We start from the raw sequence: 20664 nt of genomic DNA on the forward strand, positions 1-20664 counted from the left end.
GAGTCTGAGTATTTGAAACAGTGTTTGTTTAAATGTATATTTACCTTTGATCTGTAGGAAAAGGTTCCTCTCTGAATTTGACTGGTCGATCCATTGACCTGTCACTCTTCAGGGAAACACAGCTGGGAGCAGGTGAGTCTGCTCTCTCCATCAGGACACTGTGGGCAGCAAGAGGAAACAAATCTTCATTATATAAATATGATTCATATACTGTGATTAGTTGTCACAGGTTCTAGACTTGGCTGTTGTTGGTTTTTCTTTGTATTTTTACTTGCTCTCTACCACATTATGATATGTGGTCATTTAGGGTAGGAGGGATTATGTGATGGGTGCCTCTAAAATAGAAAAACTGGCTGATTTTGGAGCAAAGGGGAAAGAAAGGAAATGCTGAGGCATTTTAATATTAAACTACAAATATTAATATGCTACCCAGCCCTAACTAGGAACGCTATTTACTTTTAGCTTATGGCCTGACTATAGACCCACAGAGCCATGCATGCAAATGGGCTGTAACACTGTTACCTCTCAGTCCCCTTTGTTTTACGCTGCACAGAGGGGCTCATTTCAGAAGCAGCTCCCTCCATTTTGGTGCTGATCCAGAGCAGATGATTCCTGCTGAGCTCTCTGTGAACATAAAAGGTAAAAATATATACAAATGCATTATCTAATGATCAAGACTTTGACAATGAACTAGCTACTGTTGGAAAAATAATGTATTGCCCGCCTAATTTCTGCTGTAGAATAATTTTAAACTTTATGTGTACATGTGGCAGGTCTGTCAGAATAAGCCCGAGCTGGAATGGAAGACATATTGGGCATTATACAGATGTGGGCTCAGTTGTATGTACAGGTATTTTAACAGGGTTGAATTTCCACCATGGAATCGACACAACTTTGTGTGGCTCCTTGCAGGGGAGTTTCTAGCTATTGAAAAGATCGGGGATTAAGTTACGTTTACCTGGGGCTTGACTGTTTTTGTTTTGAAAGAAGATCGGTATCAAAGCTGAAATGGTCAGGGCTTGGCTTAAAATGCTCTGGGCTACAGGCCCAACTGATGGGATCTAGCGACCTTCCTGGCACCTTGTCAGATAAATACAGGAAGTACATTTTCAAATTTGAATATAACATATATTATGATTTATTACAAAGAATTGAGCAAATATATTTATTACCACAAAACCCTAGTACTTGTGTACACGCAAACTCGCTCCATCTGTCGGAGCCTTGGGAGTGCCACGGACAAGGTTTATTTTCGTGCACAAGATGTATTACATCATACACAAAATTTCGTTTAACGAGCCCATGAAACACTAAAATGGGCTCCTGAAATCCCTATGTGCCCATGGTTTGCTTTTCCGCACTGTTTGGGGCCCCTACAGGCTCCGTAGCATCTTGTTATCCAAACTGCTATTCCGTAAATTAAATGCACACTGAAAAAAAAAATCCTGCTGTTTTTTACTGAAAAAACTGGCAGCTGTGGTTGCCAGAATAATTCTGTAAAAAATACAGCAAAACTAAAACCAGCATTACGTAACAATGCATAAATTTAACAGCATAAAAATGTATATTACTGTAAAAAAAAAAAACAATTTAATTCAGCACTGTATTTCTGCTGAATTAGCATAAGCCCAGCAATTCTTTCAGTAAGATTTACATCCAGTTATCGATTATTGCACATTGAATCCTATTCAGTTTCACTGAAAAATACCAAACATTAGTGGAGTAAAAACTTGTCATTATTGACATACCACAACAAAATGTGTCCTTTACACTTCAATTATAAGTGACATGTTTAATCAATGAGTCTCCACCTCCGCATATCTGCCCCTTTTTAAAATGAGCACAAGAAGTCATGAGGATCATACTCAACCCACATTTACCCACCATCATGAGAAAGACTCTGACCAAATATGACCTTACAGCTTTTTCTTGTCTTGTGTTGAAGCTGTCTGAGACATGGTGATTAGGTAGAAGGATTATTCTTACGTGACTCTGTCACATATTAGTTATCAGTCATAACCATACAGTATACAAATATTTTTGGTAGATGATCATACTCTTTTTACTACAGTCTTGCAATTTCTAATATAAATTATTCCATTCTCTTTGTGCAATGTAGTGATGTACAGTACTGTCAGCAAAACAGCATGATACTACCACCACCCTGCTTGACCGTTGGTTCAGTGTTCTTAGGTTAAGAAGACAACCTCACCATGATCCCCTGCAAACATATCTCTTTTCATTGTGGCCAAGCAGAGAAGTTAATGACACATTCACACGTCATTGTGACTGCCCCCCCCACCCCACAGACTGTTAACCAGACAGAAAGACAGAACACACTAAGGAATGTGTCTATTTTATTCAAGCACAGTACAGAACCATATGTTTTTTTATTTTTCATTTTCCACTCTGTCCACCTTTATTCTCCAAAATCAACCTTATTACTTTGTTTAGGTCTGTAATTAGTCTGTTACACACATCTTGGGTCACTCTCCACTCCTATAATAACTCTATTGCTTGGACACGCAGCTGCTTTGTACCTGGCTTGGCCTCCTTGCGGATGAAGTATTTCATCATATGCCAAACAAGTTTAATGGGCTTCAAATATGTTTAATTTTCATATAGCACATTGTCCCTCATTGCTTGAAAATATCAATCTTATTACTTTGTTTAGGCCTGCAATTATTGTATTGCACACATTTTGGGTCCACCTCATCTCCAAAAAGGGAAGTAAAATACAAAATTCTAATTTCATCAGTAAACTGACTAAAAAACATATTGCTAGTTTTAGGCCATCTTTGCTTCACAACAGAAACAATTTCTTAAATTTCACAGGCCATTTATTGCAGTGTAGTCAGTTTATTAATAAAATTGGAATTTTGTCTAAATATAAGAAAATTATACTTGCTTAGATTTTCATTTTTTGCAGTGAAGTTAAGATGTTCAGGTGTTCTACCTGATTTCAGGTAAGTCACTTCAGCTTTCATAATCACTGCTCCCCCTGGTGGATGGATAAATCATTGGAAGTACTTTACACACAGAGAGGTAAGGGGCGGATCATGCTGCCCCCTTGTTCATTACATCATCATGGGGGGATCTAATTACAGTCAAGGTCCCAACCAGGACCCAGCAGGGACCTGTCATGGACCAGCAAGGACCAGCCAAGGCCCCATCATGGAAACTGGGGAAAATTCAAGTGGCTACATCTGTATAAACACCATGCAGTGTTAATTTCATACTGGCACATTCGCTGTGTATGAGGATCACAAGAACCCCCATTTGCCAACCATCATGAGAAAGACTCAAAAAGGACCTCTCAGCCTTTTGATACTGCATACCCAAGTTTTGTTGGCCTAGTGTTGATTATTTTTTGACGTTTAGCAAACTGTGTGTTAATAAGTTAAACAAAGGCATCTCTTACATGTATTTTTTGCTTTAGCCAAAAGTTAAAAAAAAAAACTATAATTGTACATATTTTAATGGGTGGTGGTGTGTATTTGTTGACCTAATGGCATTTTGGTTGCCTGTTATGAGCTTGGTTGGGTTTTATATGTTACAAGAGTTGCGACACCTTTGCTATGCAGCTCCTGGTACCACCCACTTCCCTGTAATGATGCTGGATGTTTATTTGCATATCATGACATGGTACAGCCTTTCAACAGAGTTCTGCTTTTTTTCTTATTTTCTTTTTAATTCACCCTGATGGTGTTGAATAAGGCAAGTGTAAGTAACCTTAGTAAAATCAGCTTCCAGTTAAAATACAGCAATAGATTTTGCTAAGATTTGTTTTTGTGGGCTCTCTTGCGCTAGCGAAAATGCAACAGATATACGTTCCTTTAGTATCATACAGTCATAACCACTATTGCATCTGTCCACTCAAGCATAAAAAAGGCCCAAGTTAATAGCATTAAAACATCGTGGGGACTAATAACCATGACATACCATCCTAGAACACAGTGTGTTCTACAATTTAAGGCCAATAAAAATCTGAATATTAAATGAGCAAAATAATTTGATTTGTTCTTCTATTCCATGTTGTGGTCTAAAAGCAATTAGGCCACCACCCATTATATCTGCTTTAGGGAAAATGCACTCCTGTAGCCACTAGGGGAGCTCTCACCTCTTCTGGGCCCAGCTAAATAATTATGTTATAAAGTCTAACAAGCTTTATTATCTGTGTCAGTAAACACTGCTTTTACACTAACACTCCTGTGGCCACTAGGGGAGCTCTCACCTCTTCTGGGCCTAGCTAAATAATTATGTTACACATTCTAACAAGCTTTATTATCTGTGTCAATAAGCACGGCTTTTACACTAACACTCCTGCTAAGAGGCTAATGAAAATGAACCTTTATTACCTGAATTCTGTCCATTATACGATCTCAGTATATGTATCTGAAACCGTTAGAGACGCATACAAATTTATAGTAAATTATCTTGTGTGCACAAGTTATTTATCTTGTTCCCAGAATATTTACTTATTTTAATAAGAATTTAAGTTATTGTACCAGGTTATCCTGTGCATTACTCGCTGATCTTCTGTGAGGATCGTTTTTAAGGTTCAAGGACTGTGAATTCACATCCTTGGCTAAATTATTTGACTGCACCTTTGGGAGAGCGGAGCCAGGTATGAGACTCGAATACTGTATGTATGAGTGGATTCCTTTATTATTGAAATGTAAATATTACTTGTTTTCTGTGAAGCTGCAACTGAGCATATCTGCATTTGAGCGTTTGGTTTTATTTTTGTTTATTTCTTTTCTTTTCTGCAGTTTTCACGGTTTTCAACATGGAAGCAATAAACGCTCATATTACCCGTTGATTGCTTCCGAGATAGGCTCCGGACCCCCTCGACCCAGTAGGATAAGCGGTTTGGAAAATGGATGGATGGATGACCCGTTGAGACTCTCCGGATTAGTCATTTCGTCCAAACCGAAGGGCAGTTACAACCATATAGCAGATACGGTGCGGTGCTAACCATAACCCTATAAATATAACTGTCCCCTGATGGTCACCCAATCAAAATTTTCTGCCTACGCCACGGGTAAAACACGCTTATTATATTATTAGTTGCATCTGTTGGATTTAGTCTTACCTTGCAATGTAAATATCTTTACATTATTCCAGAATCTTATTCGTGTTTCTTGCTGAACCGCCGACCCAGGCTTTAAATCTTTCACTTTCATTTACGGACAGAGTCGGCATTATCAGCTTCGTCCCGTGGTGGGGGGTGTGGAGATTCCCTGCCCTCCGGTAACTGACGAGCTGCACCTGGAGGGGGCGGAGGAATGAGGATTCTGAGACAGATAAGTGGGGGGGGGTTTCGGGACCATGCGAAATAGGAAGCGTGGGTGTTTAACACAGCGACCCCTTTTTTCCCCACTGGCTGCCGATTCGAGGTGGGGGATACAGTGTGGCCGCCGCCGATATTAGTTCGGCCGCCGGTGAAGAGAGCTGGGGGTAAATGTGTTGGGAAGATGGGGCTCCGTGGTGTCGGTAGGACTGGCAGCGGGGCGGGTCGAGCTCTGACGCCGGGGCTTGTGGTCGGTACGGCACAGCGGGGCGGGTCGAGCTCTGATGCCGGGGCTTGTGGTCGGTACGGCACAGCGGGGCGGATCCTCTCCCTTCTATGGAGGAGGACGAGGAGTCTGGTGTTGCCACAGTACAGGGAAGTAAGCGTCCTTTATAAAGTCGGACGTTAGTGTGGATGTGTATGTGGCTGGGTGCTGATGAGGTTTTTAGGCTGCGGCAGCGTGAGCTCAAGGTAGGGAAGGATAGTTACGGGGGTAACTTTTAATAGCATGTAGGGCGTATTTCCTTGACTAGAGTTCGTAGTGTTAATGGTATACTTTTTCGGGTGTGATACATAATGTTGTCATTTGTGTATACGTGTGTGGTCACGTATAATATCTCCCGATATTTGCTACTGCCCTTTAGCAAAGCCTGTAGCCCCCTATCTGCGTGTATTCATCATAAATATTTCATATTTTTATCTCTGTCTCCTTTGTCTGTTCCTCCCCAGAGAAATTATATAAAGGTGGTGGAAGTAGTTACCACTGTAGCCTTCAAAATAAGTTGTAGTGTTAACTGTACTATTCAGAATACGCTAAACATATAGCAGTACCAAACGCGGAAGCGGTCTAAGGCACCGCGTATGATTTTGTGGGATATTATCCATGTGATTTAAAAATTACTGCAACAATAAGAGAAAGGAGACAACCTCCCTCCGCCAAGAAGTATATGTTATAGCGCATATTCGGCATATAAAAAGCCGGACTGCAGTGACATTTAAATCGTTACACTTAAATCATTAACACGGGCTTAATCACGATTCACTATTCACATTTGTCGCAGTCCTACAGCTGCTATACACAGATCCCTCTATTTCTCAACACAAGTGTTAATATTTGTGTTGAATTTCTCTAACAACAACACAAAGGCTATTTACAATATCTTCCAGCATGCTCAGTGGAGCCATCTCACTGGCGTCACAATATTTATGAAAAATGCTAACTTCAGGCATCCCAAAGTGAATTTAGCTTGCAAGGTAACTGCCTCAGTTGTTTCACTATATTATTGAGGAAAGTGTTTTGATTATCATATCAAGATAAACACCTCTGCAATATGTAAACCAAAACATGGAACATCACATTGGTAATGCCTTAACAGAATTCAGCTGTATCATTTTTGTTTTATATCGCTATTGGGAACAGAGTGAACATGTCACAACATGTAAACCTTTTATAAACACATTTCACAAAACACATTAATTTTTCAGCTGTACTACTGATCTGCTTACCAAATTATGCGTGTAAGGCCGCAGGCCTTGCAGGTTCCGACGGTCTGAGCTCTGGCAAGCCTGCAATGTTTCGCCCAGTGTCCTAAGGCTCCAGCAAGATTGGACCCAAATCACCTGACCACTACATTAAATGGGACACCTCACCTCCCCTGGGCGACCAGAAACCTGCAGCCAAATTTCAGCGACAAGGCCTGATTGGCTCAACACACAGATGCATCCTACACTTGCTAACTCTAACACAGGAGGTGTTACCCCAGACTAACACTGAGGACACATACACCCATGTTTGGGCTCATTAGAATGGTCACAGTACGACAGGCACGATACTCTCAACCTTAAAGCAGTATGTTCTCACATAAGAGAAATATAGAAAGTAAGACTAAACCCACCAAAGTGGAGGATCTTATCACCTGGTAGAACAAAGGAATTATCACATTCCTCCTAAAGCAATTCAATTGGCTGAGGGTCTGAGCAGTTCTCCAGGACACACACACAAGATCAAAACAGTCCCTAAAATAATCAATCACAATATTTGGTACATTCTGTCACTTTGTTTGGATACTTAAGGAAGAGCTCCAGAGTAGCAAGGGGAGATACTCTGTAATCGGAGCTCCCACATAGTGCTGTGTGAATCTACATCTGTAATGAGATATTTTCTGCAGTCATTCTGTGTCCACTCAGCTGAGGTATGGAATTGTTGTATTGTTTTGACTGGATGACATAGTTTAGGACTTGTGGCCACATGTTAAAAGTACCTTAATGCTATATTTGGTTAAATTTATGTGTCATGTATTAATTGTGAATAAACTGTTTTTGATTACTTCTTGGCTATCTGACTTTGCTAACCTCTGCATGTTTCTCATAGACTGGGGTTATTCTAACACTCTCTTGCAGCCTCTGGCTCAACCCTGTTTATCTGAAACCCAATGTGACTGCCCAAGTTGAGTTATGGTTAATACCTGCTCAGCCTCTGAGGCGCGCACACACTGGGTTACAACAAAGTCCAGCCCAGCCTCTGAGGCACACACTGGGTTACAGCAAAGTCCGGCCCAGCCTCTGAGGCACACACTGGGTTACAACAAAGTCTGGCTCAGCCTCTGAGGCATGCAATCACTGAGTTACGGCATAAAGTCCGGGCCAGTCTCTGAGACGCCCACATACTGGGTTACGGAAAAAGGCAGGCCCAGCCTCTGAGCCGCGCACTCGTGGTGTTATGGCGAACACCGACTTAACCTCTGTGGCCCTCACTAGCTCAGATTCGGCAAGTTTCAGCTGAGCCTCTGAGGCGTTATGGGTCGCCGGGTCCTGACGGTTGCCTAGGCTGACACTGTATTACATTGTAGTCATTTCCCAACTTCTGAACCGAGTCGTTACTTACAGTAGCAGATCTGCATATCTCCCTATCGGCCGAGGTGAATCCGGTGTACCCCACTGTCCGGGATTATTGGGAGTTCAGCAATAGAAGACACAGCCCAGGAGTAATCTGAATAACATAAATGTCATGACTAAAATAACAACAACAACAACAAATTTATTTTTATATAGCGCATTATCACAACATTACATTGTCTCAAAGCGCTTTACAGTATCCTCACCCAAAGCCCCCAGTGAGTAAGCCATAGGCGACAGTGGCAAGGAAAAACTCCCTAGAAGGAAGAAACCTTGAGAGGGACCAGACTCAAAGGGGAAGCCCATCCTCCAGGGGCCGGCAGGGATAGTCAAATAGAGAGAGGAGAGCAAGGAAGATAAGCCAATGCCAAAGCCGAGTCTTCTTCCAATTGCCAGGCAACCAGAGGTAAGGCAGCGGGTCATACATGGAAGATCAGAACGGCGAGCTGGATGCAGGGACGTCACTGGTGGTGGTCGGGTGTGCTGGATATCTTGATAGATTGAGGTCTCCAGGCATCACCCCCCAGGAGGAGTAGGGGAAATAAAATGTACAATTCGGCATAGTAGAGGAGGTTATTGGCAGTGCTAAAAGCTAGGTGAGTACAATATGAAGTGCAATCTGCAAGCTCTGGCAGGTATGGCTATGGCAGCATCAGTAGGAGGGAGAGGCAAGTGGGAATGCCGGCATGGGGAGTCCCTGAAATGTCAGCACTCCAGTTCCACAAGAGATTGCAAAGCTAGAGTGACAGCACTGACAATCCAGTTCATCCAAAGCCAATGGCACCGATCCCCACCCAGCTCTACACCTCACACTACAGGTCTGACTGGGAGTGAAGAGTTAGCTAGGGCTAGAACTAGTGTCCCTATACGCTAAACTAAACAGGTGTGTTTTTAGTCTGGACTTGAATATTGAGAGTGAACCTGAAACCCGCACATCCGGTGGAAGACCATTCCACAGCTGAGGAGCTTTGTAGGAGAAAGCTCTGCAGCCTGCCGTAGCTCTTTCTACCCTAGGCACTAACAGATATCCCATGGCTTGAGAGCGAAGCAAGCGTGGCGGGTTGTATGTGGTCAGCAGTTCACTAAGGTATTCTGGTGCAAGGCCATTTAGTGCTTTATAAGTTAATAGCAGTATTTTATAGTCAATTCGAGACTTAACTGGCAGCCAATGAAGAGAGGATAAGACCGGTGTAATATGATCAAATTTTTTAGTGTTTGTTAGAACTCTGGCTGCAGCATTCTGTACCATCTGAAGTTTATGCAAGGATCCAGACAGGAAACCCGATAGGAGGGCATTACAGTAATCCAGTCTGGAACTTACGAAGGCATGTATTAGTTTTTCTGCATCATTAAGTGAGAGCATCTTACGAAGCTTGGCTATGTTCCGTAGATGATAAAATGCAGTTCTAGTAATACTTCTTATGTGAGCATCAAAGCATAGATCTGAATCGACAAGAACGCCAAGATTTCTAACTACCATGTTAGGTTGTGTAGGAAGGTTACCCACGTTGAGGTGGTGGAACTTATTTCTAGCAGCCTTGGGACCAATTACCAGAACTTCTGTTTTTTCTGTGTTTAACATAAGGACATTTTTTGCCATCCAGCACTGGATATCTAATAGACAGTCTTCTAACCGAGATAGCAGTGATATATCATCAGGGTTAACAGATATGTACAACTGTGTATCATCTGCATAACAATGAAACCCAATACCATGATTTCTAATAATGTTACCAAGAGGTAGCATGCATAGGGTAAACAGTAGCGGGCCCAGGACTGATCCCTGTGGGACACCATATTCAACTTTAGTGGCCTTGGATGATTCATTGTTCACATGGGCATACTGATAGCGATCAGATAAATATGAGCGGAACCAAGAAAGTGCTGTCCCTGTAATGCCAACTACACCTTCTAACCGGTCCAAGAGGATATTATGGTCCACAGTATCGAAAATGCCATAAAAAGATCTTTAATTAAATTGGAGTCAGATATAATTCGGTTTAACCTAAATAGGGTAACTTTACAGGAGTGTTTGGAAGGACCCACACGCTTTCCAAGCCTTTGGCTGTCCAATTGTATTCTGCCATTGGGCCAGTGGACGGTTCTCTATATAAATAAATAAACGTCCATATAGTACCAAAAAGCTAGCAAATGTTTCGGCTGTCATCTGAAGCCCTGGTGATTATTACGCATGTGCGATATAATATTGATATATCATAGGATGAATATCCATATGCGTACTTGTGTTCTCGTGTACCAATTTTTCATAATCTTCCATTGCCAAAGACCATTTCCAGTACTCAAGGACGTAAGTACTACAGAGAGTAAATATCCCCAGATGTGAGAGGCATATGGCTGCAGTAGGAACCTGAAAGCGTGTGTTCTCTGACAGCATCCAGGGTGAATCTCAATGCCAAATATAAAGACCATACTTGTGATCTTACCTTCCAAGAATGAACTTCGGATGCAATGCAGCATGGTATTGGTCGTGTTCGGTGAGGATGCAATCAATGTATACTTGATAGTTGGGGCAGAGCAAGACCAACATCCGGGAGCATGTACCATCCTCCGTTCTTATTATTGGAACTGGTCTTCGGCAATGGAAGATGATGTAACTCTAGTAGACAAGAACACTGGTACTGTGTAGTACGCATATTGATATTTACTCCCAAAAGACTCTGAACTGGACTCTGAACGCTCTCCTGGTGCGACACCTTATCATGGTGGAGGGGTTTGCTTGTTCCAGTGATCCCAGGAGCTCCCACTGGGAGGAGGCCACGGGGGAAGACCCAGGACACGCTGGAGGGATTCCAGTTCCCTGGGTCTTTATGCCCCTGGTAGGGTCATCCAAGGCAAACAGGTCCTGGGTGAGGAACCAGACGAAGTGCGGCTCAAAAGACCCCTTATGATGAATAAAAACATGGACACACATTTTCCCTCGCCCGGACACAGGTCACGGGCCCCCCCCCCCCCCTCCCGGAACCAGGCCTGGGGATGGGGCTCGATGGCGAGCACCTGGTGGCCTGGCCTGCACCTATGGGGCCTGGTCGGGCACAGCCTGAAGAAGGCACGTGGGTCCCCCCTCCAATGGGATCACCACCTGTAGGAGGGGCCAAAGAGGTTGGGTGCAGTGCGAGTTGGGCAGTGACCGAAGGTGAGGACCTTGGCGGTCTGATCCTCGACTGCAGAAGCTGGCTCTAGGGACATGGAATGTCACCTCTCTGGTGGGGAAGGAACCCGAACTGGTGCGCGAGGCTGAAAGACTCTGACTAAATATAGTCAGGCTCACCTCGACGCATGGCTTGGGCTCTGGAACCAGTCTCCTTGAAGGGGGTTGGACCCTCTTCCACGCTGGAGTTGCTAACGGGGAGAGGCGGTGAGCAGGGGTGGGCATACTTATTGCCCCCTGGCTGGGCGCCTGTACATCGGGGTTTACCACAGTGGACGAGAGGGTAGCCTCCCTTCGCCTTCGGGTGGGGGGATGGGTCCTGACTGTTGTTTGGACTGTTAAAAAGCTCCTTGGTGGCCAGGCCCCAGGGGTGGATGAGATCCACCTGGAGTTCCTCAAGGATCTGGATGTTGCGGGGCTGTCTTAGTTCACATGCATCTGTAGCATCGCGTGGACATCAAGGGCGGTGTCTCTGGATTGGCAGACCGGGGTGGTGGTCCCCCTCTTCAAGAAAGCGGACCGGAGGGTGTGTTCCAACTATAGAGGGATCATACTCCTCAGCCTCCCTGGTAAGGTCTATTCTGGGGTGTTGGAGAGGAGGGTTTGTCGGATAGTCGAACTTTGGATTCAGGTGGAGCAGTGTGGTTTTCGCCCTGGTCGTGGAACAGAGGACCAGCTCTATACTCTCGGCAGGGTCCTGGAGGGTGCGTGGGAGTTTGCCCAACCAGTCTACACCTGCTTTTTGGACTAGGAGAAGACATTCGACCGCATCCCTCGGGGAGTCCTGTGGGGAGTGCTCCAGGAGTATGGCCTCATCAGACCGTGATCTTCAGCTCTCACTGGAGCAGTTCACAGCTGAGTTTGAAGCGGATGGGATAAAAATCAGCACCTCCAAATCTGAGACCATGGTCCATAGCCAGAAAAGGGAGGAGTGCTCTCTCTGGGTCGGGGAGGAGGTCGTTCCCCAAGTGGAGGAGTTTAAGTATCTCGGGGTCTTTTTCACGAGTGAGGGAAGGATGGAGTGTGAGATCGACAGGCGGATCGATGCGCCATCACCAGTGATGCGGGTGCTGCATCGGTCTGCCATGGTGAAGAAGGAGTTGAGCCAAAAGGGAAAGCTCTCGATTTACCAGTTGATCTACGTTCCTACCCTCACCTATGGTCATGAGCCATGAGTAGTGACCGAAAGAATGAGATTGTGAGTACAAGTGGCCGAAATGGGTTTCCTCCGCAGGGTGGCTGGGTCCCTTAGAGATAGGGTGAGGAGTTCAGTCATTCGGGAGGAACTCAGAGTAGAGCCGCTGCTCCTCCGCATTGAGAGGAGCCAGATGAGGTGGCTCGGGCATCTACTTAGGATGCCTCCTGGAAGTCTCCCTGGTGAGGTGTTCTGGGCATGTTCCACTGGGAGGAGGCCCCGGGGAAGACCCAGTACACGCTGGAGGGACTATATCTCTCGGCTGGCCTGGGAACGCCTCGAGATTCTCCCGGAGGAGCTGGATGAAGTCGCCGGGGAGAGGGAAGTCTGGATTTCCCTGCTGAGACTGCTGCCCCCGCAACTCGACCTTGGATAAGCGGAAGATGATGGATGGATGGATGGATGGATGGATGGATGGATGGATGGATGGAACACTCTCAAGTTCCAATATGTCATTCCGAAAGACGTAACGACATAACAACAAGATATGTTGTTTATGTTTTTCCACTGTACCTGTTGTGCCTGTCATTCTTTAAATGTGTGTGAGATGTCTGGCTTAATAATTTATAAATAAATCATCATATCATATTTTACATGTCGAACAGCTCTCCTCACTCCAGAAAACACATCTTAACTTTAAAGTGTTGTAGGAATTATTAGCTCAGGTACATTTTTTTATCTCCACCAATATGTTTTTAATTAATTATTATTTAATACTGATTATTAGCTAATTTTTATGCTGAATGGTTGGTTCCTCCAAACTCAATTGCGGTATCCCCATGTAGGATCACACAAGGCACACAAGGGGGGTTAGTGGCCCCACACACACAAACACACTTAAACACACACACACACACACACACACACACAGATAACAAGGGAGGCCAGCAGTCCAACTTTTATTGCCCAAAGATTTAGGGACCTACAGACAGCAGAGTGGACCTCAAGGATAGGGGTCCCTCGATTTGACACACAACCCCCTCCCCAGACATCCTGCCTTACATACCACTCACCCAACAGACCAACACCCTAAAGAAAGTTTCTTCTAAGTCGTCTTGTGTATCCCCTGTATATTTCTTTGCTTATGATTGCTAGTCTCAATATACAGGTCATGTTTGTGTGTGTCCTTAGACAGTCTTAGTTTTGTGTGCCACCCTTATAACCATGTTCACAGAGTATCACCTATTTTACCCCTTTACACTTGAACACTTGTATAAATTTGAATAAACAAATATATATAGCTACCCCTGCATCTGTGTTCTCAGGGTTATACCAGAAGAATCTTGAAAATTAAATAGTGTAACCAGTGTGTTCTAACTTTCAGAGATTCTTCTTTCTTTGTTTAACAACCCCCCCTTCTCTTCCACATTCCTTTGTGGCCCTTATCTGATCTCTGTGGCTTGTTTGCAAGCTCTCTGTGTTCTACCATGCTATATTAAAAGAACTGAATTAAGGTTGACATTTTCCATTCTGGAGAAGATCAATTGGGATAAGCCACACCAACCAAAATATGTTGTTCCCAGATATGCAATTTAAATTGGTATTACCGCAGACTAACGGCCATGCGTATCTAAGGGTAAGATGTGCTTTTTGAATGTGAATATGTCAGGTAATGTCTGTATAGAGTGTAACATCTGTTGAGATGCAACCCAAACCACCTACTGTATACTGTATACCGTATACTGATGTGAGTCAGTAACATACATAATATAAGTAATTGTTAATCAATTAATACAGATGGTATGAGGTGTGAACCTTTGAAGCTGGTATGGCATGTTTGGTGTCAAACTGATGGACAAGTTTGTGGATTAACTTTTAATTAATTATTATTTAATGCTGATTATTAACCAATTGTCATGCCGATTGGTCAGCTCCTCCAAACTCAATTGCGACTCCCTGTGAGTCTGTTAATGTGAGACTTACATGGGATTCACTAGTTACCAGTATCGCTTAGTAACCTGGGTTAGAAGGCTCGTCCAGCGAGCTGCGTCACCAGATAATGTAAACGATTAGTAGCGAAGCTGCCCTCACGGCCATTGAGAGACAGTCTCCCGATATTTCAGGCGAGTTTGAGGTTTCAGAGCTTAGTAGCCAGATCGCACAGAGGCAGGGACTATTGTGAGCACTCAATGACGGAAACTGAAGTTGTGTAAAAGACATGCATTTATTCCTACAACTAACATAAGACAGACATTACACCTAACAAACAATAAACATGAAATAACGGAATAGACACAAACAATGTAATCATGAAAATGCAATTACCAGATTTAAAAGGAGTAACCTAAAAAGGGAAAAACTGTTCTGCAAAGCAAGCAGTTTGTGGAAATATGAACCTAAAGGAATATAGCAGGTGAATAGGACAGTTTAGGTTATTAGAAATGAAAGGAAGTTGGTTTACTTGGATGCAGGAAAAGGGGGGGGGGTCTTTGCAGTTGGTTGCAGTGGCTGATGAGCTGATGGGTGATGGCTCTCAGGGAGGCGCGGTGTTTGCAGCGGTTGTTGGAGTGGAGTCCCTCCGGTTCTTTCTTCTGGTGAAGCTTGGGCTGAGTTGCAGTTGTTTGGGTCTTCACCGACGGGCTTCAAGAACGCTGCTTGTTTCTCCTTTTTCTTCCCTGCTTTGTTCTGAGATGCCGGGTTTTATAGCATAAGGTTCGTGATTAGGAGTGACCAGGAATTCGAGTCCTGGACCAATGGCTGACCATCCATTTGGCGGGCTTTCGGAAGGGGGTCGGTATCAGTCCTTTTGGGATTTATGACCAGACTGACTTCTCTGGTAATGGTGATTTTCATTAGGCTGGTGTAACTTTTGATATGTCCATTTTGTGGTAACCATTGGAATTGTAAACTGGAGTGATTTCCCGTCGGTTTGATACCAAACATGCCATACCAGCCTAGCGGTTCACACCAAATACCATCTGTGATGATTAATTAATGATTACTTATATTATGCTATTATGTTATGTTCTATTACTCACACCAGTATATGGTACAGGTGGTTTAGGTTGTACCTCAACAGATATTACCCTTTATACAGACATTATATGACATATTCTCATGTCAGCAGCACATCTTACCCTTAGATAGACATGGTAGAATACAAAGATCAGATAAGGGCTGCTGAGGAATGTGGAAAAGAAAAGGGGGGGGGGGGAAGGTTTGTCAGACAAAGGAAAAGAATCTTTGAAAGTTAGGGCACAATAAGATCCCTGGTTAGACTATTCAATTTCCAAGATTATTCTGGTATAACATATATGCAGTGGTAGCTATACCTATTTATTTATTCAAATTTATACAAGTGTTTAGGTGTGAGGGGTAAAATAATAGACACGCTGTGAACATGGTTATAAGGGTGGCACACAAACCTAAGACTGTCTAAGGACACACACATAAACATGACTTGCATATTGAGACGTAAGCAACATACTATACAGGGTATACAAAACCAAACTTAAAGGAAACTTTCTGTGGGGAGTTGGGAGAGTGGTATGTAAGGCAGGATGTCGGGGGATGGGGTTGTGTGCCAAGTCGAGGGGCCCCTGTCCCTGGGGATCCACTCTGCTATCTGTAGGTCGTTAAAAACTTGGGCAATAAAAGTTGGAGTGCTGGCCTCCCTGGTTATCTATGTGTGTGGGGTCACAAACCCCCCTTTGGGGCCTAGGTCGATGTGTGCCTTCTCGTACCAGGGTAGGCCTTGTCTCAGGCCACCTGGAGTTTAAGCTTGGTGAAATGTGCATGTGTGATCCTACACATGATAGAACACAAAGAGCTTGTTAACGGGCCACAAAGATCAGATAAGGGCCACAGAGGAATGTGGAAAGACGAGGGGGTTGTTAAACAAAGAAAAACAAGCTTCTGAAAGTTAGAACACACTAAGATACCTGGTTACACTATTTAATTTTCAAGATTCTTCTGGTATAACCCTGAAAACATATATGCAGTGGTAGCTATAGATATTTCCATCCATCCATCCATTTTCCAAACCGCTTATCCTTCTGGGTCGCAGGGGGTCTGGAGCCTATCCCAGAAGCAATGGGCACGAGGCAGGGAACAACCCAGGATGGGGGGCCAGCCCATCGCAGGGCACACTCACACACCATTCACTCACACATGCACTGCTATGGGCAATTTAGCAAGTCCAATTAGCCTCAGCATGTTTTTAGACTGTGGGGGGAAACCAGAGCACCCAGAGGGAACCACATGGGGAGAACAGGCAAACTCTGCAGGCGGAGACTCGAACCCGGGTCCCAGAGGTGTGAGGCAACAGTGCTAACCACTGCACCACCATGCCACCCCGCTATACATATTTGTTTATTCAAATTTATACAAAATAGTTGATATTCTGTGAACATAGTTATAAAGGTGGCACATAAAGCTAAGACTGTATAAGGACACACACAAACAGAACCTGTATATTGAGACTAACAATCATAAGCAAAGAAGTATACAGGGGATACACAAGACGACTTAAAAGAAACTTTCTTTAGGGTGTTGATCTGTTGGGTGAGTGGTATGTAAGGCAGGATGTCTGGGGAGGGGGTTGTGTGTCAAGTCGAAGGACCCCTGTCCTTGGGATCCACTCTACTGTCTGTAGCTCCCTAAATCTTTGGGCGATAAACGTTGGAGTGCTGGCCTCCCTTATTATCTGTGTGTGTCTAGGCCAACGTGTACCTCTCATACCAGGCCACCTGGAAATAAACAGATGCAGCATGTGCTGTCGCCTGTATCACTGCCTGAAATAAACAGATGCAGCATGTGCTGTCGCCTGTATCACTGCCTGAAATAAACGGATGCAGCACGTGCTGTCGCCTGCATCATTGCCTGAAATAAACGGATGCAGCACATGCTGTCGCCTGTATCACTGCCAGAAATAAACGGATGCAGCACGTGCTGTCGCCTGTATCACTGCCAGAAATAAACGGATGCAGCACGTGCTGTCGCCTGTATCACTGCCTGAAATAAACGGATGCAGCACGTGCTGTCGCCTGTATCACTGCCTGAAATGAACGGATGCAGCACGTGCTGCCGCCTGTATCACTGCCAGAAATAAACGGATGCAGCACGTGCTGTCGCCTGTATCACTGCCAGAAATAAACGGATGCAGCACGTGCTGTCGCCTGTATCACTGCCTGAAATAAACGGATTGCAGCCCGTGCTGCCGCCTGTATCACTGCCTGAAATAAACGGATGCAGCACGTGCTGCCGCCTGTATCACTGCCTGAAATAAATGGATGCAGCACGTGCTGTCCCCTGTATCACTGCCAGAAATAAACGGATGCAGCACGTGCTGTCGCCTGTATCACTGCCTGCTCTCTTCTCACTTTAAACCAGACTGGAGAGTCACCTGGATGTATATAAAAGAAATTGAGTTTTTCCAAAAGTACATTTTTGTTATTAATTGGCAAAATATTTAGTTTAAATTAGACATTGTGTAACTATTGCTTGTGTATCTTATCATTATATTATAATTCTTGAGAGGTTGACAATGTGATTAAACACGTGCTATGTTGTAATTGATTAAAAATGAATTACTATGTAGTCATAAATTTAAATAATTATGAGGTTTAATTTCAGTATAATGTAATAAAAATAAAGACCATATTAGTTCTATAATAGATTTTCTTATATAGATTAGACTCTATATTTATTTTGTGATTTAAAAATTAAGTTATTACATGGCACATCTTGGATGAAACAAATACATTTTGTTGTTAAGCAGGTAACATGCGCAATTTATATATTTATAGAATATTTTTTTATTATATTTTGACTGTTTATAGTCTCCATACAAATATTTAAATGCTGGTAAGACTGAATTGCACTTTTTATAAATACGAGACAAGAAAACAATTTAAAAATTATACATAGGCTATATTTTGTTGCCATTCCATGGCACATTCCATTTTTTAGAAGTATGATAAAGTCACAATCATAACTGACAGTAAATACATGGCTACATCTACCCTTCAGTACAGTGACGACATGTTGTTATTTCATCTTGCAGTCTCAGAATAATAGCATGACAGATACAAAAACAAGATTGCTCTTAGAGCGACCAAGACACAATAAGAAGTCAAATAGGTGTCATAGAATGACATATTTTTGCTTGATAGTAATCTGGGTGCTGACGGAGAGCATGTACTCTCAGGCCACTCCTGCAGCCAGGCACGCATAGCAGATGTTGGTCTTGCTTCACCGCAAATATCAAGGATGCACTGGTTGCATCCTCACCAAAGGAGATAAGGCCCATGAGTCATTTTGGCCGAAGTTCGTTCTTAAAAGACAAGTCAGCAAGACCGGTCTCACCAGGGCAAGTACGGTATTTGGGTTCTTGGTATTCCGATTCACCCATAGATATGAAAGATGCCATCCTGCTGTTCGCTTACTGTGACCACGTGTCAGCAGCGCCGCCGTCTTGGAGCGGAATTCAAGTCGTGAACAAACAACATGCCAGGCCACAATGTCCTTAACAATGTCCTTTTCTTATGTAGCGACTCAATTTAAAGCTCAATGGCACCACAAATGTTTGTTACTTTTTTTATTGTAACAGCCAGACACTATGAAACAATGATTTTATTGGCAATAAATAACTACCTTATAACAGCAGTAGAAATAGTGAATCCTGAGGTTAAAACTTAATATAGATCAAGAGACATATTACATGAGGATTTTTTTTTTATGATGATTGTCTTAGAAACATTAGACATCATTATTTTTTATAGTTATGAATCATGCCAAGCACATTAACATTTTAAATAACATGTTTGTTCAATGACAACAATTAAGCTTAAATATCATTACTTTCATATCATGGTTATAATTCATTTGCACCCTGTGGTGTGTTGGCGCTCGCCCAGAGTTGGTTCCCGCCTGCGCCCATCGTTCCCGGGTTAGGCTCAGGGCCCCCTGTGACCCCAGTGGGGAATAAGCAGTTACAATAATGGATGGATGGATGGATGGATGGATGGATAATTCATTTGCGCCCTGTGGTGTGTTGGCTCCCCCCCAGAATTGGTTCCCGCCTGCGCCCATTGTTCCCAGGTTAGGCTCAGGGCCCCCCGCGACCCCAGTGGGGAATAAGTGGTTGCAATAATGGATGGATGGATGGATAATTCCTTTGTAACATCCAGCATTCAAACACATGCACTTCAGTTCTGTTGGTACCTTTGTTATCAGTAGTACTGCAGTGTGCAGTACTGGAATAATCAAGACATTTGTAGTCATTAATGTACAAAATGTACAATACATTAGGCTTTTAAATACATTTTTATTAAACATGTTAATTAAGCAAGCCCACCGTCACAGCCCACAATTACTTCCTACCCCCACCCCCCCCCCCCCTATGTATATTGTGCTGTTCACACTATTCTCTCAAAAACAGATCAGTACAATATCAGTAATGAAGATCAGCATCAGGTGAAAAATAAATACATTTAAATGAATGAATAAAGCAGATAAATAACAGGTATCTTCTGTACCTATATGGACTTTAATTCCAGTTACTCATATAGATGCTGCTTCACAGTACTGAATGGTCCATGGCTTCTAAGCAACCTGCCACTTTCTCCTGATCTGCTTACCGCATGGAAACCTACATTAAAATGATGAATATTATTGTGCAGTCATATTAGAATTAATCATTCTGACATTTCAAGTGTGATGTCACATTGGTGTAGATGACAATATTCAACGTTCATAGCCACAGTACTTTCATTTGACTGTGAAAAATAATTATGTATTATGAAAATCATCATATAAACTGTTTTATTAATGTACTTCTTGCATTAATGCAAATATGATGAGTGATGCTAGCATCCCGTCAGTGTGACAGGCTGGTATGTTATGCATTAGACCAGTGGTTCTCAAACTCTGTCCTCGGGACCCACTGCCCTGCTTGTTTTCCAGCTGTCTTTCAGCTTCTGATTGACTGAACACACCTGATCCAGGTAATCATCAGTGTGTAGGGCAGGGATAGCTGGAAAACAAGCAGGGCAGTGGGGCCCAAGGACCGAGTTTGAGAACCACTGCATTAGACTGAAAGACATTTTGGGAACTTCAGAAAATACACATTTTATTTGACCGTACCAGAGGCTATTTACCTGTGATACATTT

The 20664-nt window shown here is 43.3% G+C and overlaps 2 protein-coding genes across 5 annotated transcripts in view; one reads left to right on the plus strand and one right to left on the minus strand.

Moving 5' to 3' along the window:
* The window catches only part of LOC125721503 (NACHT, LRR and PYD domains-containing protein 3-like), a 39616-nt gene extending 34353 nt beyond the window's left edge, over nucleotides 1-5263 (minus strand). The window contains exons 1-3 of the mRNA XM_048997457.1: nucleotides 5096-5263; nucleotides 523-624; nucleotides 45-158 (exon numbers count right to left, since the gene is read on the minus strand). Coding sequence (XP_048853414.1) covers nucleotides 45-158; nucleotides 523-584 — 176 coding nt within the window. The 5' untranslated portion in view covers nucleotides 585-624; nucleotides 5096-5263. The remainder of the gene's footprint in view (nucleotides 1-44; nucleotides 159-522; nucleotides 625-5095) is intronic.
* Nucleotides 1-20664, plus strand: part of LOC125721464 (NACHT, LRR and PYD domains-containing protein 12-like) — a 388574-nt gene that overhangs the window by 266617 nt on the left and 101293 nt on the right. The window lies entirely within an intron of this gene.

This window comes from Brienomyrus brachyistius, unplaced genomic scaffold, assembly GCF_023856365.1.
Source record: "Brienomyrus brachyistius isolate T26 unplaced genomic scaffold, BBRACH_0.4 scaffold33, whole genome shotgun sequence".
In the NCBI taxonomy this organism is placed as follows: Eukaryota; Metazoa; Chordata; class Actinopteri; order Osteoglossiformes; family Mormyridae; genus Brienomyrus; species Brienomyrus brachyistius.